Source organism: Schistocerca nitens, chromosome 1, assembly GCF_023898315.1.
Source record: "Schistocerca nitens isolate TAMUIC-IGC-003100 chromosome 1, iqSchNite1.1, whole genome shotgun sequence".
In the NCBI taxonomy this organism is placed as follows: domain Eukaryota; kingdom Metazoa; phylum Arthropoda; class Insecta; order Orthoptera; family Acrididae; genus Schistocerca; species Schistocerca nitens.
The window spans coordinates 144,044,257-144,068,493 of NC_064614.1; the positions used below are offsets into that span (position 1 = coordinate 144,044,257).

At 45.3% G+C, this 24,237-nt stretch overlaps 1 protein-coding gene across 1 annotated transcript in view; it reads right to left on the bottom strand.

The window, feature by feature from the left end:
• Nucleotides 1-24,237, bottom strand: part of LOC126234766 (uncharacterized) — a 113,540-nt gene that overhangs the window by 71,936 nt on the left and 17,367 nt on the right. Inside the window, exon 2 of the mRNA XM_049943518.1 lies at nt 18,459-18,515. Coding sequence (XP_049799475.1) covers nt 18,459-18,477 — 19 coding nt within the window. The 5' untranslated portion in view covers nt 18,478-18,515. The remainder of the gene's footprint in view (nt 1-18,458; nt 18,516-24,237) is intronic.

Here is a 24,237-nt window from a genome sequence, read left to right on the forward strand (position 1 = left end):
GTATTTCGGTATCAGAGCGCTGGAACAATTATTTTGTCGTCTGTTTCTAGGGACTGACATTTCGGTTAGTTGTTATGTGGCCAGAGAGTCTCTGGGGAGAGGGAAGAAAATTAAATACATTCATTTTAAATGCGCGGTTCCCTGAGGAGAGGAAGTTGTAGAACCTTTTTTTCCTGGCATATATTATTATTTTTATTTCGTTCTGTCTCTCCCTAACCTCCACCCCTCTACTCCCTCCCTCTTTTACATATAATGAGATTTTCAAGGACTGCCTTTACGAAATGTAACAATACAAAAACCATTTTCTAGCAATAGCTGTGATGTACACACCCACACACACACACCCACACACCCACACACACACACACACACACACACACACACACACACACACATTGTTAGAAAATATTGTTTCATATATACACTGCTGGCCACCGTAAATGCAACACCCTGAAGGAAGCATCCGAATCAAGTGAAATTTACACCATGGGTTTGCAGCGATAAGATATGCAACTGATTAGAATTTCAGCGCAGACGCACATCACGCGCGCCTGTGGCGCCACCTCATAGCGCCATTTAAGGCTTGGCGATTTCGACGAGTGTACGTTCGGCACGTGTGTTTACCTTGTGGTTGTTTCACAAGACGATCAGTTATGCCTCGTAGACAACAGCGAACATCTTTTGATCAAGTATCCGAGTTCGACAGAGGAAGGATAGTGGCTTACCGAGATTGTGGATTATCATACAGAGAAATCGCTAGTCGTGTTGGACGAAACCAAACAACTGTAATGCGGATATGTGACCGTGGATGAAGGAGGGTACGACAGACCGACGTGGTCGATCGCATTCACCTCGGTGCACCACTGCACGTGCTGATAGGCAAATTGTGCGCATGGCAGTGACGGATCGCTCAGTGACATCCCGAACCATAGCACAGCACATTGCGTCTGTAACGCATCATCCAGTGTCTGCGCGTACCATTCGACGCCGTTTACAGCAGAGTAGTCTGTCCGCAAGACGTCCATTGCTTCGTCTACCATTGACGCAGAACCACAGACGTCTTCGTCGCCAATGGTGTGATGACAGACGGATGTGGACGGCAGAATGGAATGACGTTGTCTTTACTGACGACGCACGCTTCTGTCTGCAGCACCACGACGGTCGGATTCGAGTGTGGAGACACCGTGGAGAGAGGATGCTGGACAGCTGCATTATGCACAGCCACACTGGTCTTGCACCGGGTATTATGGTGTGGGGCGGTATTGGATATTACTCTCGCACGCCTCTAGTACGCATTGCCGGTACTTTAAATAGCCGGCGCGACATATCCGAGGTGCTGGAGCCAGTTGTCCTTCCTTACCTTCAGGGCTCGGCCACAGCCATATTTCAACAGGATAATGTGCGACCACACGTGGCACGCATTGTCCAAAGGTTCTTCGTCAATGACCAGATTGAATTGCTTCCCTGGCCGGCTCGCTCTCCGGATCTTTCGCCGATAGAAAACATGTGGTCCATGGTTGCTCAACGAGTGACCCAGATTACATCCCCAGCTGCCACACCAGATGATCTTTGGCAACGTGTGGAAGCTGCTTGGGCTGCTGTACCCCAGGAACACATCCAACGTCTCTTTGACTCAATGCCGAGACGTGTGGCAGCGGTGATCTCCAACAATGGCGGCTACTCTGGCTACTGATTCTGGCAGGAACCACATGTCACAGACGTCTGTAAACGTAATCATTTGATACTTGGTCAACATGTTATCTGCAAAATAAATTTTGTTGTGCTACCTCTTGTCTTTCTTGGTGTTGCATTTACGGTGGCCAGCAGTATATATATATATATATATATATTCTTTTACAGATTTTGACACTGCATTACCACGGAGGGCAACAGCAAGCATCGCTAGCCTTTATAAGTGCATCTTTTACGTGTTTTTGTTGTTGTGGTCTTCAGTGCAAAAACTCGTTTGATGTAACTCATCAGGCTAGCCTATCTACTTCGTGCAACTCCATTCCAGCGTGACTGCTGCAACCTACATCCAGTTGAACGTGGCTGCCATAGTAGATCCTATGTCTCCCTGTGTAATTTTTACCCTGTCACACTTATCAAATTACATATGAAGTGTCTATACAACTTGTCATTTCTTTAGAATGTAAGATTTCACGTATGGAAATCAGTTACTTCCATACGCATGAGTTTGTTTCCAATATTTGATGTCTGCTCACCTGCACCCGGGAGGAAACGTGTGTGTGTGTGTGTGTGTGTGTGTGTGTGTGTGTGTGTGCGCGTGTGTGCGTGTGTGCGTGTGTGCGTGTGTGCGTGCGTGTGTGTGTGTGTGTGTGTGTGTGTGTGTGTGTGTGTGTGCGCGCACGCGCGCGCGCGCGTTTTCACGCACAGTTCTAAATACCTGTGTTTAAGTGTTAATTATTACATTTCATTAAGGAAGTCTAATATTAGACATACAGCTTCATTGCAGTGGCCAATACGATGACAGCAACATTTTATGAAACGGACAAATTCTGAAAAAAAAGGCCATTACATCTCTTCCAGTGGAATTATTTCAAGAAAATAGTCACGGTTGCGGATTGGGTTCCTCATAATTATCATCTGAATATTTATCAATACCTGTTGTATGTTACGAAATGCCAACTTCGCACCAAATTACGAAGAGTTACATAGATAAAAGTCTCCGTGAAACATAGACATAAGACACATGGAACACTTTTTAGCGAGTGCTCCCGTAAGAATGGAGAATCTAATGAAGACGAACGACAGGTAGAACTTCTATAGTCGCCACTGTGTAAGACGGATCCATAAGCGAATATATGCCACATTTTCGGAAAGGCTCTGATGTCCATCTTTTTACAGACGGTTGTGAGACCTCGGCTGTTCAGTACAGAACGTCAAATCAAACACCTTTCAGCCCTCTAAATTGTTGTTTCATTGAGCTACCAGTTTCGGCTATATACAAGGTGATTATAATTAAACTTTCAAACCACTGTAGAAATGATTCCATTGGTCAGAGTGACGTCAAATTGCAACGAAATACTATCGGAGAAGGGGGAAAAGGTATTGCAGAAGAAAAATTAATAGTTACCAAATGTAGCAATAGACGGCTCTGTAAGCATGATAAGTTAATAGTGGTAGACTACAGATGACAAATGAATCATACAGTAATGCCCAAGGTGCACGTTTGACGTTAAACAAACTATACTAATCCATTTGCATGGGTGTACAGGTGTCATACTGTCAGTTACGTAAGCTCATCCTCCACGGCAATGTCATATCGAATCGGATGGGAAAAATCGGTTTTTAATTGTCCTGAGGCCAAAAACCGCACAAAAAGCATCAATCACATCGGTTTCTAATTGTCTTGAGGCCAAACACCGCATAAAAAGCATGATTCAAAATCAAATCGGATTATTACTGGCGCAAAACAAGCTCAGTATGCTGCCCACCGTTTTCTGCAACAAGCTGAAATCGAGAAACAGCATGTTCCACAACTGGTCGAAGTGTTTCCGGGGTCACGTTCAGAATGCGTTGCGTAATGTGTACCTTCAATGCAGCTAGGTTTGCAGTCGGAACACTGAACACAATATCTTTCAGACAGCCCCACAGCCAGGAGTCACAGTGATTAAGATCAGATGATCGGGACGGCCAGGCTGTAGGGAAATGGCGGCTGATAATTCTAGCATTTCCGAAACTGCGCTTCAGCAGCTGCTTAACGGGATTTACAATGTATGGAGGTGCGCCGTCTTTCATAAAAATGATCCGATCCACACATCCACGCTGTTGGGGAGCTGGAATGACGTTGTTGCGGAAAAGACACTCATAGCGCTTATCAGTGACGGTACAGTTAGAAGGACCGGAAGCCACTGTCTCTTCGAAAAAATATGGCCCTATGATAAATGATGCCGTGAACCCGCACCACAAAGTGATCTTTTCAGGATGAAGTGGTACTAGTTGAATTGCGTATGGATTGCCCATCCTGTCAGATGGAGGTGGGCTTCGTCTGTCCACAAAATCTTCCTCGGCCAATCATTGTCCACTTCCATGCGGGAAAGTAATTCTAAAGTAAAGTTCTCTCTTGCTGGCAGGTTAGCAGGAAGCAACTCGTGCACAAGGGCAATTCTAAATGGATAGCAAAGAAGGATATTTCGTAGGAGTTTACGCACCGTGCTCACGGGTATGTCCAGTGTTCGGGCAACTCTCCGTGCACTACATGTTTGCACACCACCACTTGTCTCCTCCTGCATTGCTGTGGCCACTGCTTCCACTGATGTCGAATTAATTAGTTTCCTCCCTCTACCAGGTTCACAACAAAGAACCCGTCTTTTCGAATTTCCGGGTCATTTTCTCCAGACCCACGGCAGCCATCGGACCAACGCCTTTTTCAAACCCTTCAGTGTCCGAAACTTCTGCAGGGAGACGCGTGCACAGTCATCATTCTTGTAATATAGCTTTACAAACAGAGCGTGATCCTGCATTGACACGGTCATGGCGAACGTCGCAGACGCGAAAGGATGAAAAGCCGTGAACTCGGCATGTTTATATCAACTTCGATGGGTCGTGCGCATCACAGGTGTTTTCATTTACGTATTCTGACACACACAGCGCCATCTATTGCTCAATTTTCACACTATTTTTTTCCTTCTACCATACGTTTTCCCCCTTCTCCGATAATATTCCGTTGCCATTTGACGTCATTCTGAGCAGTGGTGTTATATCTACAGCGTTTTGAAAGTTTAACTTTAATTATAATCACCATCTTTAGGACCCTTGACCGACGTTTAGGAGGATTCACACCTTTGGTCCAGTCAGAACAGTAGCCGATGTTAGAAGTAATCGCTGTCTCAATAACCTACGGATACCAGACAGTGAATGCTGGTTCCTATTTTGAATGGAACAAAGATGAGAGTCCTGAACGTCGGTGGGGAGCCTGAAGATGGGCTGGTACATCGCCGAATCTGATAGCCCAATAAAACAACAATTTAGATGGCTGAAAGGAGTTTGATTTGACATTCTGTTTTCAGAATCTGCATCTACATCCATACTCCGCAAGCAACCCTACGGTGGGTGGCGGAGGGTACTTTGTGGATCATTTCAATTCCCCCTTTTCCTTTTCGACCAGCTTATAGTTCGCGGGAAACACGACTGCTGACAACCCTTTCTTAATTTTGACCTTCACGGTCTTTTGGCGAGATATTCGTAGGAGGAATGTTGGCCGAGTTCTTTGCGAACGTGCGCTCTCGCAACTTTAACAGTGGAGCATGACGTGTTGCAGAACGCCTCTCTTGCAGTGTCTGCCAATGGAGTTGACTCAGCATCTCCGTGATGCTTTCGAGCTTTCTGAATGAACCTGTAACGAAACTTGGCGCTCTGCTTTGGATGTTATTTGTCTCCTCTATCAGTCCTGTCTGGTACCGATCTCATACTGACGAACAATATTGAAGTATTGGCTGAACGAGCGTATTCGAAGCTACTTACTTTCGACTGCTTTCCTCATGATTCTTCCAATTAGTCTGGCATCCGCCTTGCTGGTGATTAATTTTATGTGGTCATTCCACTTCAAATCGCTCCGTACGCATACTCCTAGGTAATTTGGGGAAGGAACTGCTTCCAGAGATCGTTCTGCAATCGTGGAATTATACAGTAAATGGCCTTTCTATGATGTATTTGCAATACGTCCTTTTCGCCACATATATACGGCAGTTCTTCCATTTACTCTTTAGAATCATAAAGTACGTCAAGAAGTATTAGAAAACCTCCCTCATACTTAAATTCTGTAATACATTATTAAGAAATATTTTAAAAAGTAACCTCCCTCCTCTCTCGATTCTTATCGAACCCCGATGTATAAAACGGTTTCAATCGTCTGATCACTTTAAAAAAGAGTTAATGTGTTAAATATTTGACGTAAGTCGTGAAAAGACCTTACGATTGGAGACGCGAAACCTAACGAAATTAACTTTATTATCTTCGCTTTATTCATCTAATGAAAAAGCTTAGAAATGTTTGAAATCATGTTTAAAGTTTTTTTGCAAACTGCTGACTGCTGTCACAATTAAATAGCTAATGAGTATAATCTGAATAGTTTGCTCTCCGTTTTAAAATAAGCTGGTTTTTCACGCATCGCAATGTTTATCACATGATCTGAATCATGAGTAGTTCAGCGATACAATTTTCCAACTATTTTTAGTGGTTTATTTGGATACATCCTGCAAAATGTGTTCTTCGTAGAGTAAGTAGTAACCAACAAATTAAAATCGTCCGTAATTCTGTAGTTTGATTGCATGAATAGCGAAAATATGGTAAGCGGTAAACTTCTTTTCTTTCATGATGTTGTGAGCGGTGCCAATGAAAGAAAGTTTCCTAAGGGTTCCAAATTATGTGTAAGGTTTGTTGGAATCCGCTTGGTTCTGTTGTTCTCAAATACTGGATGAATAAAGTCCGGGTATTTTCGCATTGTCAGTAAGGCTGCCTGAAGACAAACATACAGTTTCTGCCTGCAATACTTGTCATCTTGTGCTAAACTTTTAACATAAGATTATACCTCTTGATAATTAGATTATAAAAGCATTTCAAATTTTTAAATTCCATCAATAATTGTATGAAAAAAAAATGTTGATGCGCAGTCCAGTTGCATACCGCAAATCTTTCGTGAAAACGTCGAGATAGAACCATCGGAAGCGTTTCGTATTAATATGTAATTTAATTATCAGCCACTTCCGTACAACGGTTACATAGAGTAGAACAGTAGATACACAACAGATAAGTCACAAATTTGGACTGTCGTTTGTCCAGATAAGTAATCAGTTTGCCCCGTTTTACCTTTCGACGCTGCCATAGCTCTAGCATTCGTTCGGCACTGGACTTTTTAGGCTTTTTGGATTCCTTTTGGCGTAACATTTCCTCTGATTTGCGTTTTCTAAAATTCGGATCATATTTACCAGCCATATGAGACGACACCTTTCGTTGCTTTGTAATTTTCAATTTAATAGCGATAGTCATTTACATTCCGGCAAAGATTTTTATCGTCTCACTTGGAGTGCTAACAGAGTTCCGGAAGGTCCTCACAATGACACAGAATCAATGTTCTAGCAAAACGCGTTTCCACGCTGCACCAATTTATAACGTTAGGCAAAGCTAATTCGTAACAGTCACGGGCCAAGGTTCTATACTGCTACAATGACGTCACAGGAAAAACAATTACTACTGAGCGACAAATACGTACATACATGAGACATGAGCTATCGGGTTGTGGGATCTAAAACTGTTTACGCATTACTAGTCTTGTAGTTACTAGGGATTCACATTCGACTGCACCTTGTCACACAATCAAGTTCAACCGTCGAGCGAATTGACGGTTTCACGCCAGTACCGAATTTGTTGCCTTGGAAGTCACTAGTCAAGCAATCCGCACTGTTGTATCCGTTTAGTGACGCAGAAGAAAGGTAAAACAGCTACAAGCCGACCTCTGGAAAGTCATTTTGGGTTCCTGACAAATGAAGGAACACGTGAGATGATACTGATCCCATGGCTTACAAGATACGTTAAAGAAAGGCAAACCTACGTTTATAGCATATGTAGACTTAGAGAAAGCTTTCGACAATAATACAGGGAGAGAAAAGTTATACTCGTATGCAACACGTTCAGAAATCAGACGTTAGTTTAGTATCTAAAGGGTATGAAAGGGAAACGGAGGCTGAGAAAGTTGTGAGACATTGTTTTCATGTATCCTTGATGTTATTCAATCTTTACAGTGAGCAAGTGGCGAAGGAAGCAAAGAAAAATTTAGGAAAGGAATTAAAGTTCATGGAGAAGAAACAAAAAAAAATGTTCAAATGTGTGTGAAATCTTATGGGACTTAACTGCTAAGGTCATCAATCCCTAAGCTTACACACTACTTAACCTAAATTATCCTAAAGACAAACACACACACCCATGCCCGAGGGTGGACTCGAACCTCCGCTGGGATCAGCGGCACAGTCCATGAATGGAGCGCCTCTGACCGTTCGGCTAATCCCGCTCGGCGAAGAAACAAAAACTTTGAGGAGGTTTGGCGTTGACATTGTGGTTCTGTCAGAGACAGTGAAGAACAATTGAAAGGAGTAGACACCGTTCTTGAACGGAGGATACAAGATGAACAAAAGCCACAAAAGGATTATGGAATATAGTCGAAATAAATGAGGCGATGCTCAGGGAATAGATTAGGAAATGAGATACTGAAAGTAGCGGGTGATGGCTGAATTAGAGAGGAAATAGAATATAGACTTGGAACGGCAAGTGAAGCGTTTGTTAACATGCAACAGAAATTTAAGGGTTAGGAAGTCTTTCCTAAGGTATTTGTACTGAAGCGTTGTACAATATTGAAGGATAAGAAGTTTTGAAATGTGACGTTACAGAAGACTGCTGAAGGTTAGGTGCGTAGATCATGTAACTAATGAGGAAATACTGAACAGATTTTCGTGATACAACTCGACTAAAAGAGGGCATCGATTAAGAGGTCACAGTCTGAGACATGAAGGAATCGTCTTTAGCATTGGAGGGAAGTGTGGGGCATAAGAATCCAAGAGGAAGACGAAGAGGAATACAGCAAGCAGGTCAAAATGGTTATTCGGAGCTAAAGAGGCTAGCACAGGTCAAAGAGACGCGGAGAGCTGCACCTTAAGACAACAGCAATAGCAGAGATAAGTTCTTTCGGGGTTGCTCTGTCTCAGAGACTTTAACTAAACGCCGGAACCGGTCCAAACAAAGACGAGTGGAATGTATCAAGCTGTTCTGTTGCAATGTATTTCACGAGTGAGGCGGTAAATACTTAGAAGAAGTTACACGAGAGCGCGAGATGTCGCTGGAACGGTCTGGCAAAGATTACCGCTGCCACTTCGTCGCAGACTTGGCCCGCCAGAGCACCTCCGCGGCCGGTTAAGCTGTCCTCGACTTGCGACCGTGCGTGGTGGCCGAGGTTGGCGCTGATGCAGCTGCGGCGGCGGCTGCACGGTGCGGCAGGAAGTTGGGCAGGTCCCGCGGGGACGCGACGCGAGATAAGAACTCGGCTGGAGTGGCGAAGTGAGGCCGGCATATCTCGCCTCGCAGCGCAGCGCAACGCGGAGCGCTCGTGGGACACTGCAGAATTGGGTTACGCGCCGTGGCAGTGGCGCGATATAGCGGCAGAGTCCAGCACCACACTGCCGGACGGGAGACAACTGGGTTAAGTTGGTAGCGGTGGTGGTGTGGCTGTGGCAGACAAGAAGGGAGGCAACAGGCGCGGTCTGGCTGCTGGGACAGGCGCAGGTGCCCTCCGGCCAGGCAGACACGCGAGCGGGCGAAGCGCTTCCGCTTCCGTGACGACTGCTAACGAGGCCGGCTCCGCACGAACGGCCCGCTGCTCAACAGATTAGGACGTCCGCGGTGCGCGGTCGTAACAAGTGTTCTCCAGCTCGGCTTTGTCCTCCGCTACAGACCGTCTCCCATACAGCCAGTACAACATGTTTTTATTAGTTCACTTCCTTGTCTGTCTCTCTGTTTAGCACAAATTTTGCAACAGATGACCCAGAGACTCCAAATAGCTCAGGGATGATAATGTAATATTAACTCGCTTTCTTGTAGGTTTGTTCAGGTAGGGTGGGGGTGAAAAAGATTTCGTAACACCTGACATCTAGGCTGCCCTGCACAACTGCTGTGTTGTGCTGATAGTATAGGAAAGTGTCCCAGGCGGTATGGGAGTACAAGGTCACTGTTGAGAAGAGCAAAAGGGTGGATAGTCAGATGGGGCATCATGAGGTGGGCAGAGACAAGGGAAGGAGGAGATGAACTGATAGAGGTGGCAGGGTGCAGAGAGAGAAGGAGGATGAGATGGACAGAGAAGGGGGAGGAGTAAATGGATAGAGAGAGAGAGGGAGGACAAAATAGACATTGAGTGTGTGGAGAAGGATATTGACAGAGTAGTGTTGGTAATGCCAGACACCTCGGCTGTCCTGCAGGAGTGGGCTGTTGTGCAGGTAGTATCAGAATGCGTTCCAGGCAGTAAGTGGGTAAGTCGATGACTGCCCACTAGACAGCAGTGCTACATCCATGAGCGCTAGTGGCTCCTCTGCTGTGCCAGGCTCAGGAATGCCACCGGCTGACGTTCACCTGGCTGGCTAATTACTATTACATTACTCACTAACTGATGCATGAATAGTTCATCTCATTTCTGTTATCTGTGGTATGTGCCCCTTGTTTTTCGTTACAAATCTTACAAGTATTGTCACAGCAACTAAAAACTCATGAGGACTTATTTTCAAAACTATCCGTGCAGAGTTAGGAATCTGGGGCTAGCAGAAATTATTTTGTACTTTTTAGTGCATTTATTTAAATAATTATTCTTGTTACAATGTGAAATTACCACAATTTTTTCATTCACTTCTTGTTGAACTCGACAACTGTTCCTTTCAAGGGTAATGTTGAAGAAAATTGAAGGTTGTTTATTTAACACCCTGCCCTGATTGGGACCTGATAATTTTCATACCATGCTCATACTGTCATTTGAGGGTGTAAGATTTCTCTTACTTTTAACCGCTCAAGTGACACTGGTAATTACATATACCACTAATCTTAAATGCCATTTTATTGGTACTAATATATTCACAGTAGTTTCTCTGCTATATATGAATACTGTTTTAAGATGTTTAGGTCGCTTCCTTGTCTGTCCGTCTAGCTGTCTAAAATCAATCAAACTTCCCAGTTAACCAAATACTTTAAATTTTAAACTTACCTCAGAACTGGATGATAACGCAATACTAAGTCGCTAAGTCGCTAAGTCGCTTTGTTCTCTGTCTGATCCACCTAGCTACCACATGTTGGTAGTGAGGGTGAAAGTTTTTTTTTTTTTTTTTTTTTTTTTTTTTTTTTTTTTTTTTTTGGGCTCAAAACAGCTATGGTCATTAGTGCCCGGTCCGTGACTTAGGAAACAGTAAAAAACGAAAATGAAACCAGCAGCAATGGGAACGAAACTCAAAAAATTGGAGAGACTAAAAGCAGAAGAAAAGCTTAAAAATTCACTACAGAAAGGGGTTGGTTGTCCCCAAAAAAAGCTTCAAATGACTGACGTCATCTCACTGGCACTAATAAACTCGAGAACGCGATCGGCCGAGCGCGAATCATCTGCTAAAATGGGCGATATATCAGGCGACAGCTGTAGGCGGGCGCGTAACGGATTAAAATAGGGGCATTCAATTAAAAGGTGTCTTACCGTCCACAGCTGAGAGCAGTGGGGACAGAGTGGGGGAGGATCGCCGCTTAAAAGATGTCGATGGCTAAAAAGACAGTGCCCTATCTCGAGTCTAGTTAAAATTACCTCCTCCTGACGACGCGTTCGGGAGGAAGAGGTCCAAGCACAGGGAAGAGCTTTCACGTCCCGCAATTTATTATGGGGAAGTGTCGACCAATGTGCGTACCATAAAAGAACAACATGACGACATAAAATGCTCCGTAGATCGGTGAAGGGAATCGATCGAATAGCTGGCCGAAGAAGAGAGACTGCAGCCTTGGCTGCTATATCGGCCGCCTCATTTCCACAGATACCAACGTGTCCTGGGAGCCAGAGGAACGCAACCGAGACGCCCCCCAGGTGGAGCAAGCGCAGACAGTCCTGAATCCGGTGGACCAGTGGGTGGACAGGGTAGAGAGCTTGGAGACTGAGGAGAGAGCTTAGAGAATCTGAACAGATAACATACTGTATCCGCTGATGGCGGCGGATGTATTGGACAGCCTGGAGAATAGCGTAAAGCTCCGCGGTATACACCGAACACTGGTCGGGAAGCCGAAATCGATTTGGGGTGTCGCCAACAATATAGGCACTCCCTACACCTAACGATGTTTTCGAGCCATCAGTGTAAATAAATGTGGCTTCCTTCATTTGTGCACATAGAGCAGCAAATGCCCGACGATAAACAAGTGAAGGGGTACCATCCTTGGGAAGTTGACAAAGGTCACGGAGCAGGCAGATCCGGGGACGGAGCCAAGGCGGTGCTGTACCCCAAGTTGTCAAGAAGGTTTTAGGAAAGCGGAAGGAAAGAGAATGGAGCAGTTGACGGAAGCGGACTCCCGGTGGTAGTAGGGAGGAAGAGCAGCCTGCATACCCTACATCCAAGGAGGCGTCGAAAAAAATGTCATGGGCTGGATCAGTAGACATGGAAGAAAGATGGCTATCATAACGACTCAGAAGGACTGCTCGCCGACTGGACAGCGGAGGTTCAGCAGTCTCAGCATAAAGGCTTTCCACAGGGCTGGTGTAAAAAGCTCCTGACACTAAACGTAATCCACGGTGGTGGATAGAGTCGAGACGCTGAAGAATAGACGGCCGAGCAGAGGAGTAGACTATGCTTCCATAGTCCAGTTTCGAGCGCACTAAGGAGAGATAGAGGCGGAGAAGGACCACTTGGTCCGCTCCCCAGGAGGTACCATTCAGCACACGGAGGGTTTTGAGGGATCGCAGACAGCGAGCCGAAAGATAGGAAACGTGGGAGGACCAGCACAGTTTTCTGTCAAACATAAGACCCAAGAATTTAGCGACGTCCGAAAACGGAAGGTTGACAGGTCCTAGATGTAAGGAGGGTGGAAGAAACTCCTTACGTCGCCAAAAATTAACACAAACGGTCTTACTGGGGAAAAAACGGAAGCCGGTTTCGATGCTTCAAGAGTGGAGGCGATCGAGACATTCTTGAAGACGTCGTTCAAGAAGGCTGGTCCGTTGAGAGCTGTAGTAGATCGCAAAATCGTCCACAAAGAGGGAGCCCGAGACATCAGGAAGGAGACAATCCATAATTGGATTTATGGCAATGGCAAACAGTACAACACTTAGCACGGAGCCCTGGGGTACCCCGTTTTCTTGGGAGAAAGTACGGGAGAGAGTAGTGTTCACCCGCACTCTAAATGTGCGCTCTGCCATAAATTCGCGAAGAAAAAGGGGCAGTCGACCTCGAAAGCCCCAAGAGAACAGTGTGCGAAGGATGCCTGTCCTCCAACAGGTGTCGTATGCTCTCTCCAGATCAAAAAATATTGCTACTGTTTGGCGTTTCCGGAGAAAATTGTTCATTATATAAGTGGAGAGAGCAACAAGATGGTCAACTGCAGAACGATGCTATCGGAAACCGCATTGGGCAGGTGTTAAAAGACTGCGGGACTCCAGCCACCAAGCTAAACGGCAATTCACCATACGCTCCAAAACCTTACATACACTACTCGTGAGAGAAATGGGGCGATAGCTAGAGGGGAGATGTTTGTCCTTTCCAGGTTCGGAACAGGAACCACGATAGCTTCCCGCCATCGTCTGGGAAAAGTACTGTCGGTCCAAATTCGATTATAAAGGCGAAAGAGGTAAGGCAGACTATGGGTTGATAAATGCAGCAACATTTGGATGTGGATACCATCCGGTCCTGTAGCGGAGGAGCGAGAAGAAGAGAGAGCATGTTGGAGTTCCCGCACGGAGAAAACAATATTATAGCTTTCGCGATTTTGAGAGAAGAAAGCAAGAGGTTGCACTTCCGCTGCACGTTTCTTCGGGAGAAACGCTGGCGGGTAATTTGAAGAGCTCGAAATCCCAGCAAAGTGTTGACCCAATGAGTTAGAAATTGCGACGGGGTCCACTAACGTATCACGCGCGACAGTGAGCCCAGAGACCGGAGAGAAACTATGCGCGCCTGATAACCGTCGAATCCGACTCCAAACTTCCGAGGAGGGAGTGAAGGTGTTAATTGAGCTAAGAAAGAATTTCCAGCTTGCCTTCTTGCTATCGCGGATGACACGACGGCATCGCGCACGGAACTGCTTATAGCGGATACAGTTGGCCAAAGTAGGATGGTGGCGGAAAACGCGAAGACCACGTCGCCGCTCACGTATTGCGTCACGGTATGCCTCGTTCCACCAAGGAACTGGGGGGCGCCGGGGCAATTCGGAGGTGCGTGGTATTCAACGTTCCGCAGCTGTAAGAATAACGTCTGTAATATGTGTGACCTCATCGTCGACGCTAGGAAAGTGACGGTCATCGAATGTCGCTAGAGACGAAAAAAGTGTCCAATCGGCTTGGGTAAACTTCCAGCGTCGCGGGCGCATATATGGCAGTTGAGGCTGCAGTCTAAGGACACATGGAAAGTGGTCACTCGAGTGTGTAGAAATTTGCCGTGGAGGCAGACAAAAATGTAGTTGAGCCAAACTAGATCCGCTTGGTGGAAGACGTCTAGCAATAGTGAGCCACGTGGACAAGGATGTGGAGATCCCCAAAGCGGGTGGTGGGCATTGAAGTCCCCAACCACAAATAGGGGGGTGGAAGCTGACCAAGAAGATGAAGGAGATCAGCTCGTGCCATTGGTGTGGACGATGGAATGTATACTGTACAAAGAGAAAAGTTATATCCAGAAATGGAAACACGGACAGCGACAGCTTGGAAGGAAGTGTTTAAGGGGATTGGGTCATAATGGAGAGTATCATGGAGAAGAATCAGGAGTCCTCCATGGGCTGGAGTACCTTCAACAGAGGGGAGATCAAATCGGACGGACTGAAAATGGGGGAGAACAAAGCGGTCATGGGGACGCAGCTTTGTTTCCTGAAGACAGAAGATGACCAGCGAGTAGGATCGTAAGAGGATCGACAATTCATCCCGATTGGCTCGAATGCCGCGGATATTCCAGTGGATAATGGTCATAGGGTGAACAGAAATGGAGGAATGTGACCAAGGTTCTGTCAACTCAACGACTGCTCAGAGCTTGCGACCGACAGCATGGAATGGCATTCAGCCGAAGGCAGAAGATCCTGATCCATAGGTTGTTCAGGAGCAGCTCCTGCCACCAGCGATCTGCCGGTTGATCGGCCGCCAGCAGTGCGCCTCGGCGACACAGAAGACGACCGAGAGCGATTTCCGCCAGGTGGTGCTGTAGATGAGACACGCCTTGGCGGAGAAGGAGATGAACTGGGTTTCTTATTAGCTTTCTTGGAAACATGATGTTTAGATGAAGGAGGAACCGATGGTTGTGAAGCTGGGGTACGTAAAAAATCTTCACGGGTATGCTCTTTTTTCGATGTCTTTGTGTCTGACTTTTGGGCTCGAGATTTAGCAGAACCCGATGAAGGGTGAGCCATAGAGTGGGCAGGCGAAAGTGGTGAGGTTGAACGGGCGATCTTTGCGCTGGCCGATCTGACGACCGTGGCACTAAAGGTGAGGTCGCAAGTTTGCGTGGCCACCTCCTTTGTTGGCCGAGGAGAAGCAAGGACAGTGCTGTATTTTCCTGTCTGAGACACGGTGGGCTGTCGACTGGCGAATAATTTTCGAGCAGCAAAGGTCGACACCTTTTCCTTCACTCTGATTTCCTGGATGAGCTTTTCGTCTTTAAAAATGGGGCAATCTCGAGAGGAAGCAGCGTGGTCACCCATACAGTTGATGCAACGAGGGGATGGAGGTGGACAAGCACCTTCATGGGCATCCTTGCCACACGTAACACATTTGGCCGGATTGGAACAGGACTGGCTGGTGTGATTGAACCGCTGACACCGATAGCAATGCGTAGGGTTTGGGACGTAAGGGCGAACGGAAATTATCTCATAGCCTGCTTTGATTTTCGATGGGAGTTGAACTTTGTCAAATGTCAAGAAGACAGTGCGGGTTGGAATGATGTTCGTGTCAACCCTTTTCATAACTCTATGAACAGCCGTTACGCCCTGGTCAGAAAGGTAGTGCTGAATTTCTTCGTCAGACAATCCGTCGAGGGAGCGTGTATAAACGACTCCACGTGAGGAATTTAAAGTGCGGTGCGCTTCAACCCGGACGGGGAAGGTGTGGAGCAGTGAAGTATGCAGCAATTTTTGTGCCTGGAGGGCACTGACTGTTTCTAACAACAGGGTGCCATTCCGTAATCTGGAACAAGACTTTACAGGGCCTGCAATTGCGTCGACACCTTTCTGAATAATGAAAAGGTTGACCGTGGAGAAGTCGTGACCTTCGTCAGACCGAGAAACAACAAGGAACTGTGGCAATGATGGAAGAACTGTCTGTGGCTGAGACTCAGTGAACTTACGCTTGTGAGCAGACGTAGGGGAAGGTGTGGAGCAGTGAAGTATGCAGCAATTTTTGTGCCTGGAGGGCAATGACTGTTTCTAACAACAGGGTGCCATTCCGTAATCTGGAACAAGACTTTACAGGGCCTGCAATTGCGTCGACACCTTTATGAATAATGAAAGGGTTGACCGTGGAGAAGTCGTGACCTTCGTCAGACCGAGAAACAACAAGGAACTGTGGCAACGATGGAAGAACTGTCTGTGGCTGAGACTCAGTGAACTTACGCTTGTGAGCAGACATAGTGGAAGATGAGGAAACCATTGCGGAAGAATCCCCCATGATTACCGGCGTCTCCAATGGCGCGCTCCTCCCTTGTGGGGGCCCTCTTTGAGGGCACTCCCGCCTTAGGTGATTGTTCACACCTCAGGTCACACCTTCTGACAAACGGACGGAGGGACCAATTGGCACTTTCGGAAGGTATCAGCTCGGGTAATCACCCCTCCCTGGGCCTGGCCATTACTAGGGGGTACGTACGTGTCCTACCTGTCTACCTGGGGCGGGGAATTACGCGTTACCCCGTCACCACCTACGCACGAAAATGCGTGGGTCGGCGCTCAGACACGCACAGGGAGGAAGAAAGAGAAAGGGAAAAACAAAGAAAGGGAAAGGAAAGAAGAGAGGTCTCAAACGCCGCAGCAGAGAAAAGGGTAAAGAGAAGAGGTAAGGAAAAGAGAAGGACAAAGGAAAGATGAAGACATACAAGCAGAGAAGGCGAAGAATGCGTTACATTTACGAGCGTCCGTCTCCGGACGTAGGCACAAACCATACTCCCAGAGGGGGAGAAGGGGAAGGAAAGAGCCAGAGGTGAGGGGAGGGGGGCGAAGATGGGGGATAGGGAAGGATGCGGAAAAGGAAGGTATGCAGCCCGGAAAGGAAGGAGGGCCACATTAGCTCGGGGTCCCGTGCTCACTACGCACGTATTTACAAAAGAGTTGTGGACCCCCTGGGGGGAGGGTGAAAAGTGTTGGTAATGCCAGACACCTCGGCTGCCCTGCAGGAGTAGACTGTTGTGCAGGTAGTAGCAGAATGCATTCCAGGCAGTAAGTGTGTAAGCCGGTGACGCCCACTGACAGCCAGTAGACAGCAGTGCTACATCTGTGAGTGCTAGTAGCTCCTCTGCCATGCCAGGCTCAGGAATGGCACAGAGCCACGCCCACCTAGCTGGCTAATTATAGCTCTGTCATCACGATAATGCTAGCTGCGCCACATCTCAGCCTATGGTTATGTCGAACATTCAATCGCCAAGAAGTAACGGCTCAAGCGGTATAGATTGAGACAGTGGGCACGCATCCTTCTCAGCTTGCCAATGACCTGCAGCGCCAAGCTCAAGCTAGACCAAATGAAGCAGCTGAAGACCATATCCCTAGTGTTGTGGTGCTCAAAGAAAAGCGACTGAGACTACTCAAGGGCATATATCTCATCTGGAATCAACTCCATTGAGACATTCTAAATTAGGAGCTAGAGAGAGAAGTCAGGTACATGAAGCCAGACCACGATGTCAACACGAAACCTATGCTCAATGAGTAGCTGATGAAGCAGATTTTCAATCAAACATAAACTTTTTTTCATCTACATTTACATCAATACTCCGCAAGACATCTGACAGTGTGTGGTGAAGGGTACTTCTCATAACATTAACTGACCCCCCGTTCCCTATTCCTTTTGTGACAAGAGCTGCGATGTTACCAGTCTGAAGACTTGTCTGATACATCTGTGCACACTACTCTGTCCTATGCAGGCCTCTTCATCTCTGAATAACTGCTGCAACTTAAATCCTTCTGAATATTACTGTATTCGTCTTGTGGACTACCTAACGATTTTTATCCAATATTACTGTATTCGTGTTGTGGACTACCTAACGATTTTTATCCCCCACGCTCGCCTCCAATACTAAAATGGTGATCCCTTTGTGTCTGAGAATGTGCCCTATCAGAATGTGCCGTATCAGCCAATCCCTTCTTCGACTGATGTTGTGCCACAAGTTTCTTTTCTCCCCAAATCTATTCAATACCTCCTCATTTGTTACATGATCTACCCATCTATTCTTTAGCATTCCTCTGTAGCACCATATTCAAAATCTGTTCTCTTCTTGTGTAAACTGTTTACAGTTCATATTTCACTTCCATTGAGGGCTACACTCCAGACAAACACCTTCAGAGTAGACTTCCTACCAATTAAATCTTTATTCCAAGTTGACTAATTTCTCCTTCACAAAAGCTTTCCTTACTATTGCCAGTCAACATTTTATATACTCTGTACCTTGACCTTCCTGAATTATTTCTGCTCAAATAACAAAACTTACCTCATTTCCTAATCTTATTTCCTAAGGATCGCCTGGTTTAATTGGACTACATTCTACTATACTTACCGATTTTGTTGATGCTCATGAGGGGCAACAGAGCTGTGGTATCCGCCAGAAGCAAGGCTAAAAAGCAAAAAATAAGTATTTAAATAAAAATGATTTTTAATATAAAACGTTTTAAAACAGACTAAAAACTATAAAATAATTTCTCCTAGCCTCATACAGATTCCTAACCCTATATATGTCGTACTGAAAATTTGTGATCGTGAATTTTTAATAGCTACAAAAATCTTTCAAGATTTGTTATGACAAACTTGGAGCACATGCAGCAAATGCCGTAACTGATGCGTGAGTATTTCGCCTCCTAACTATTTTCCGGTGCACGCGTCCAGAGGACGCATTTACAGCGGGCGCCGCCAACAAGTGTGGCGGCGCCGCTATCGCCGCGACCCCTTTGATCCTGCCGCTCGGACGGCGATGCCGGTGATTATTTTTGCCTAATTAATAATTCAGCCGCACTCCGCAACCGCAGCGAGCCGTCTTCATTAACAGGCGCTGCGGGGCTGGGGGAATCCCCTTCCCCTAGGGAGAAGTACTTAAGTCTGCACGCCACGCTCCAGGAAAGCAGCGGGCGCCGGGCTATCGAGGTCAAGGCGCAATATTACTGCTGCGACTTCGATCCCAACTCATCCGGCTGCCGGCGCGTTACGTGTAACAGGCTGCAGTACTTTTTATCCCTTTCCACGCATTACGTAGCACACTGAAAACACTGACCACAGGTAGGAACTAACGCCGAGATAGGACAAAAAATGTGAGTCTGTGCGACAGCGTGGTTTATTTATTTCTCCTACAAAAAGCAGTTCCACTCAACTGGCTGTTATCTTTTCGTATTCTGAAGCTCGCTGACATGCGTTTCCTGCAAGAAAACAAATCAATGTTGCTCGACTGGACAAGCTCTAGTAGAACCAGTTGCACAGGCTGTATATAAAGGGTCGCATTAAATTGTTCCACTTTCAGGGTTAATCGACTGTTAAAGTGTGATATTACATTTCAGTACTACCCGATGGGCCTCACAGTTGGCAAAGAAATAGCGAGTTTCATCAGACTCCAATACCGATCGTACAGAATCCAGCAGAACCAGTCATGCGCACCCGCTGAGCCATGCCACAAGTGGATCCATACCATTAGTGCCCTCTGCCATCGCATTGTAGGACGGCTGGCACTAGCCAGAGATCTATTCTACTTGCACTTGGAGCCTGTTTGCTACAATACCTCGCGGTGAGGAAGACGACGGTTCAAACCTCATTCGGCCATCATACAGAATCCAGCAGAACCAATGATACACGACCGCTGAGCCACACCACAAGCGGATCCGTACCATGAGTGCCCTCTGCCGCTGCAATGTAGGATGGCGGGCAGTAGCCAGACATTCATTCCACTTGCACTTGGAGCCTCTTCGCTACAATGCCTCATGCTGAGGAAGACGACGGTTCAAACCCCATTTGGCCATCATACAGAATGCAGTAGAACCAGTGATACATGCCCACTGAGCCACACCACAAGCGGATCCGTACCATGGGCGCCCTCTGCCGCCGCAATGTAGGACGGCCGGCAGTAGCCAGACATCCACTCCACTTGCACTTGGAGCCTCTTTGCTACAATATCATCGTTCGTGCCTAGTACTACGAGCCTTTTCCTTGTTGATATTGGCAGCAGAACAGTGTTTCTTGCTGCAGTGTTTTTAATGTGTTTTCGGTTATGCGGAGAAATACCAGTTAAGTGCCGGCCGCTGTAGTCGAGCGGTTCTAGGCACTTCAGTCCGGAACCACGTGGCTGCTACGGTGGCAGGTTCGAATCCTCCCTCGAATATGGATGTGTGAGATGTCCTTAGGTTAGTTAGGTTTAAGTAGTTCTAAGTCTAGGGGACTGATGACCTCAGATGTTAAGTCCCATAGCGCTTAGAGCCATTTGAACCATTTGAACCAGTTATGTAAATCTTCTGTTTACTGTGTTAACTTTGCTAATCATTTCCCTACGCTGGCAGTGGCCATAACACTCTGTAGCCATCCTCTCCCCACCGTTGTGTACGAAATCGAACACAACAAAAAGTATAGATAGTTTTTGAGTGAATATGTCTATTGTTACATCTTTTACGCCAATGGTGCAAATGGCTCTGAGCACTATGGGACTTAACTTCTGAAGTCATCAGTCCCCTAGAACTTAGAACTACTTAAACCTAACTAACCTAATGACGTCACACACATCCATGCCCGAGGCAGGTTCGAACCTGCGACCGTAGCAGTCGCGCGGTTCCAGACTTTATCGCCTAGAACCGCTCGGCCACACCGGCCGGCTTATGAATGTAATCCCTCTAACTTTCCAGAGAACACTAGGACAGTATTTCTGCTATAAATAACAGATAGACAATTGTTAGCATCCAACTTAGACAAAGAACTGACATCTCTTAGACCCAGTACGATGGTTGCAGACGAATTATGGGCAAAGTTTAACCGGACTGTAAATCAGAGTCTGGAAAGTACGTGACGAATATGTGGATTAAGAACAGAAAATACCCGCCGTGGTTTAACGAAGGAATTTACAAATACTGAGAAAGCAAAGACTGTTGCACTCTCGGCTCAAAAGAGAACGCGCAAGTGACGACAGACAAAAGTTATTATTGATTCATGTGTCTGTCTAAAGATCGGTGTGCAAAGCTTAAAACAACTACCACCGTCATACCTTAGCAAAAGATCTGGCCGAGAACCAGACAAAAATTTGGGTCCTATGTAAAATCGCTAAGCAGGTCTTAAGCTCACTCGTTGACCGGTCTAAAGTCGCTGTAGAAGGCAGCAAAAATAAAGCTGAAGTTTTAAACTTCGCATTTAAGAAATTGTTCACGCAGGAGAATTGTACAAACAAACCGGACACAGTATTGACGGAAATAAAAGGTTCAGAAGCGGGATTAAAATTCTGGTTGAAAGGATACCAACCATAAGGTTCGCTGACAACGTTGCTATTCTCGATGAAAGAGAGGAAGAATTACAGCCTCTGGTGAAAGGAATGAAGTCGAAGAAAGACTGAAGTAATAAGGAGTAGCAGAAATGAGATTAATGATACACATAAGATTAAAATTGAAGAATTGAAAGTGGTCTAAATGAAGGAATTCTGCTACCTTGCTAGCGGAGTAACATAAGAACTAGAGAACAGAGCAAGAACTGCATAGACTGCAGACTAGCAAGAGCAAAGAATTCTGCTAGTATCAAATATCGGCGTTAATTTGAGGAAAAATTTGCGAGAATGTTTGCTTGGAATATATTTTAAAATCTCTTTAGTTTCCACCTCTAACTTGATTATGACTCAAATCAGTAATTTTAAAATAAATAAAGCTATTAGCAACGAGTAAATACAACGTAAGATTATATCATGGAAGTAAAAAAAGGAGGCGGCACAACAGACATACGTCGTACGTTGTTTTGAAGGCAGTGTGGGTGGGGCCTGCTGCCATTTTAAGTAGCTCAAAACATTAGCAGACTGCTGTTTAAGAGTGATTCTTATTCAATATTTCTGTGTGCGCGCAACAACTGTTTTAAATACTAAAAATTACAGTGCTTACACGAATGACATATTGTCAGGAAAACAATTTCGAACGTTTTCCTGTTCTTGAATGCGTATTTGCTCTAGTAATACGACACAGAGTGCCACACGGGAAAGTGTCATCGCGGTAAACTACGGGGGTATGAAATGTGGCGAACCTAATGTTTTGGGCTAGTTAACATGGCCGACATCGGCTTGGTTTGTGACGTAATGCCACCTCCCTTCTTTTTTTACCTCAGTGGATTACATAGGCCCCAGATCCTAATGATATTTATCTCTGGATTCCTTTATTTTGTCGCACAGACATACATCACTAGACAGGCAGTATCACGGAGGTAAAAAAAAACCACCAATGGGGAAGCCATTGCGGAATTACGCTGTTTTTAAGCCAGAGTGGACAGGGCCAGCCGCCATCTTAAGCAGCCCACACTAGTGTTTTTGATTCTTTCCTCATCATTATTTCTCTCGTGTGCGCAACAACTGTTTTATATAGTAAAAGTTATAGTGCTTACATGAATAACACAGGATCAGGAGGGCAATTTCGAACGTTTTTCTGTTCTTGGCTGCGTGTTTGCTCCGGTAATACGACACATTTTACCTCGTTAATGTAACTTAGTTTTTGTTGATATATACCGTATAACAAAGAAGAGAAGGAAATGGTGTGCAAAGCATGGTTTCTTAATCCATTTAATTGTACTTTTACTGTATTTCTATAGATAGCATATGAAGCTGGAACTTCGAAACAAGTGCATGTTTGCTTACTCGTACTGCATCTTGTTCGTTACACTTTCAAATTTTAGTTCGCATGCACAACATTTTTAATGTTTACGTTTGCAAAAAAACTTACCTACGTGTTCTTTGTTACCCATAATCGTGTGCAGTGAGGAAAGAAGCAAGACATGCTATATTATTTTGTGCATGTCAACAAAGTGAACGATTATTGATAAGTCGAAGAAACAGAATTGCACACGCGTATACCTCCATGTAGAATAAAGTTATTGATTTATAAGTTTTTGTTTTATTAGTTACTGGATTAGTCTCACTGAAGTTAACACATCTTCTCACATGAAATCTTACCGGTGACGCGTCATTCAGTGCGTGGCTAATAACTGCAATTTACAGAGTAAAAAGAACGATATAATATTTTTAAACATGTTCCAGCACTATGCAATGCTATAAATGTGATCAAGAAAATGGTCTCAAACGCTTGGATCCCATAAAATGGATATTTTAACATGTATGTGAGTCATTTTGTTAGGAATGTTGTTAAAGTATTTTGCTAATACTTTCCCAGACTTTCCTTCGCATAGCGTTCGCCCAGAAAGCTTTGTGAATTGGACTGATAGGAAATCTAAAGTCAAGTGACAGAAATAAAACTACGACAGTACAAGTAATAATTCATGCATACAAAGGAAAATATTCCTTGAACGGCTCCACTTACGTATGAAATGTGATTGCCTTAAACTTTAAATTACGATCGGCTGGATTAGTACATCCGTAAACGATGCAAGGTTGCATTTTTGATGAAACAACTGTGTCTCTGCACAGTCATAGCACCAGAAGCTATTTGGGATACGACCACGAAAGTCGACAGCATCTCCAACGGTCGAAATTGAACAGAGGCACGTCGGAGTGACGTCACAGATAACTAACACCGCGGTGAACCAAGGAAGTTAAATGTCGTGAACCTAATGTTTTGGGCTATGTAAGACGGCTTCAGATTTGCGACGTAATGACAACTTTTTTTAACTCCATGGGTAATACCGTATACGGTATCATTGGTGTCACTGAAGCGTACATTTTAGAATCGCAATATGGCGACGAGCGCAAAGGACGTGTAAACAGATGTTTATTTACAGATAAAAGAGTGGTAAGAAACGGCGATTAACTCACATTACCACGTTACCTTTAGAGTTTTGTCATAATGGGTCAATACAGGAGTCGTGTTTGGCTGTAATCTTTCGTACAGCAGTCCAAAGATACAAGGAAACGACGATGACTCAGAGCAAGCGTAGCTGGAAACATATCACGTATTTTTGCTTTTGTATTGTATGTAAGCCTAAATAATTGCAATACAGTTTGTCTTAGCTGAAATACTTGCAGTGTTTAAATAGCTTATATATAATTTTTAAGGGGTTTAATGATCTAGCATTAACAGGCGTAGCTTAATGATGTGTTCTTAACCGCTTTCGATCAACTTCGGCTTTTCTTCGAATAGTGTGCTCGGTACAAAAATGCTCCTATAAGTAGA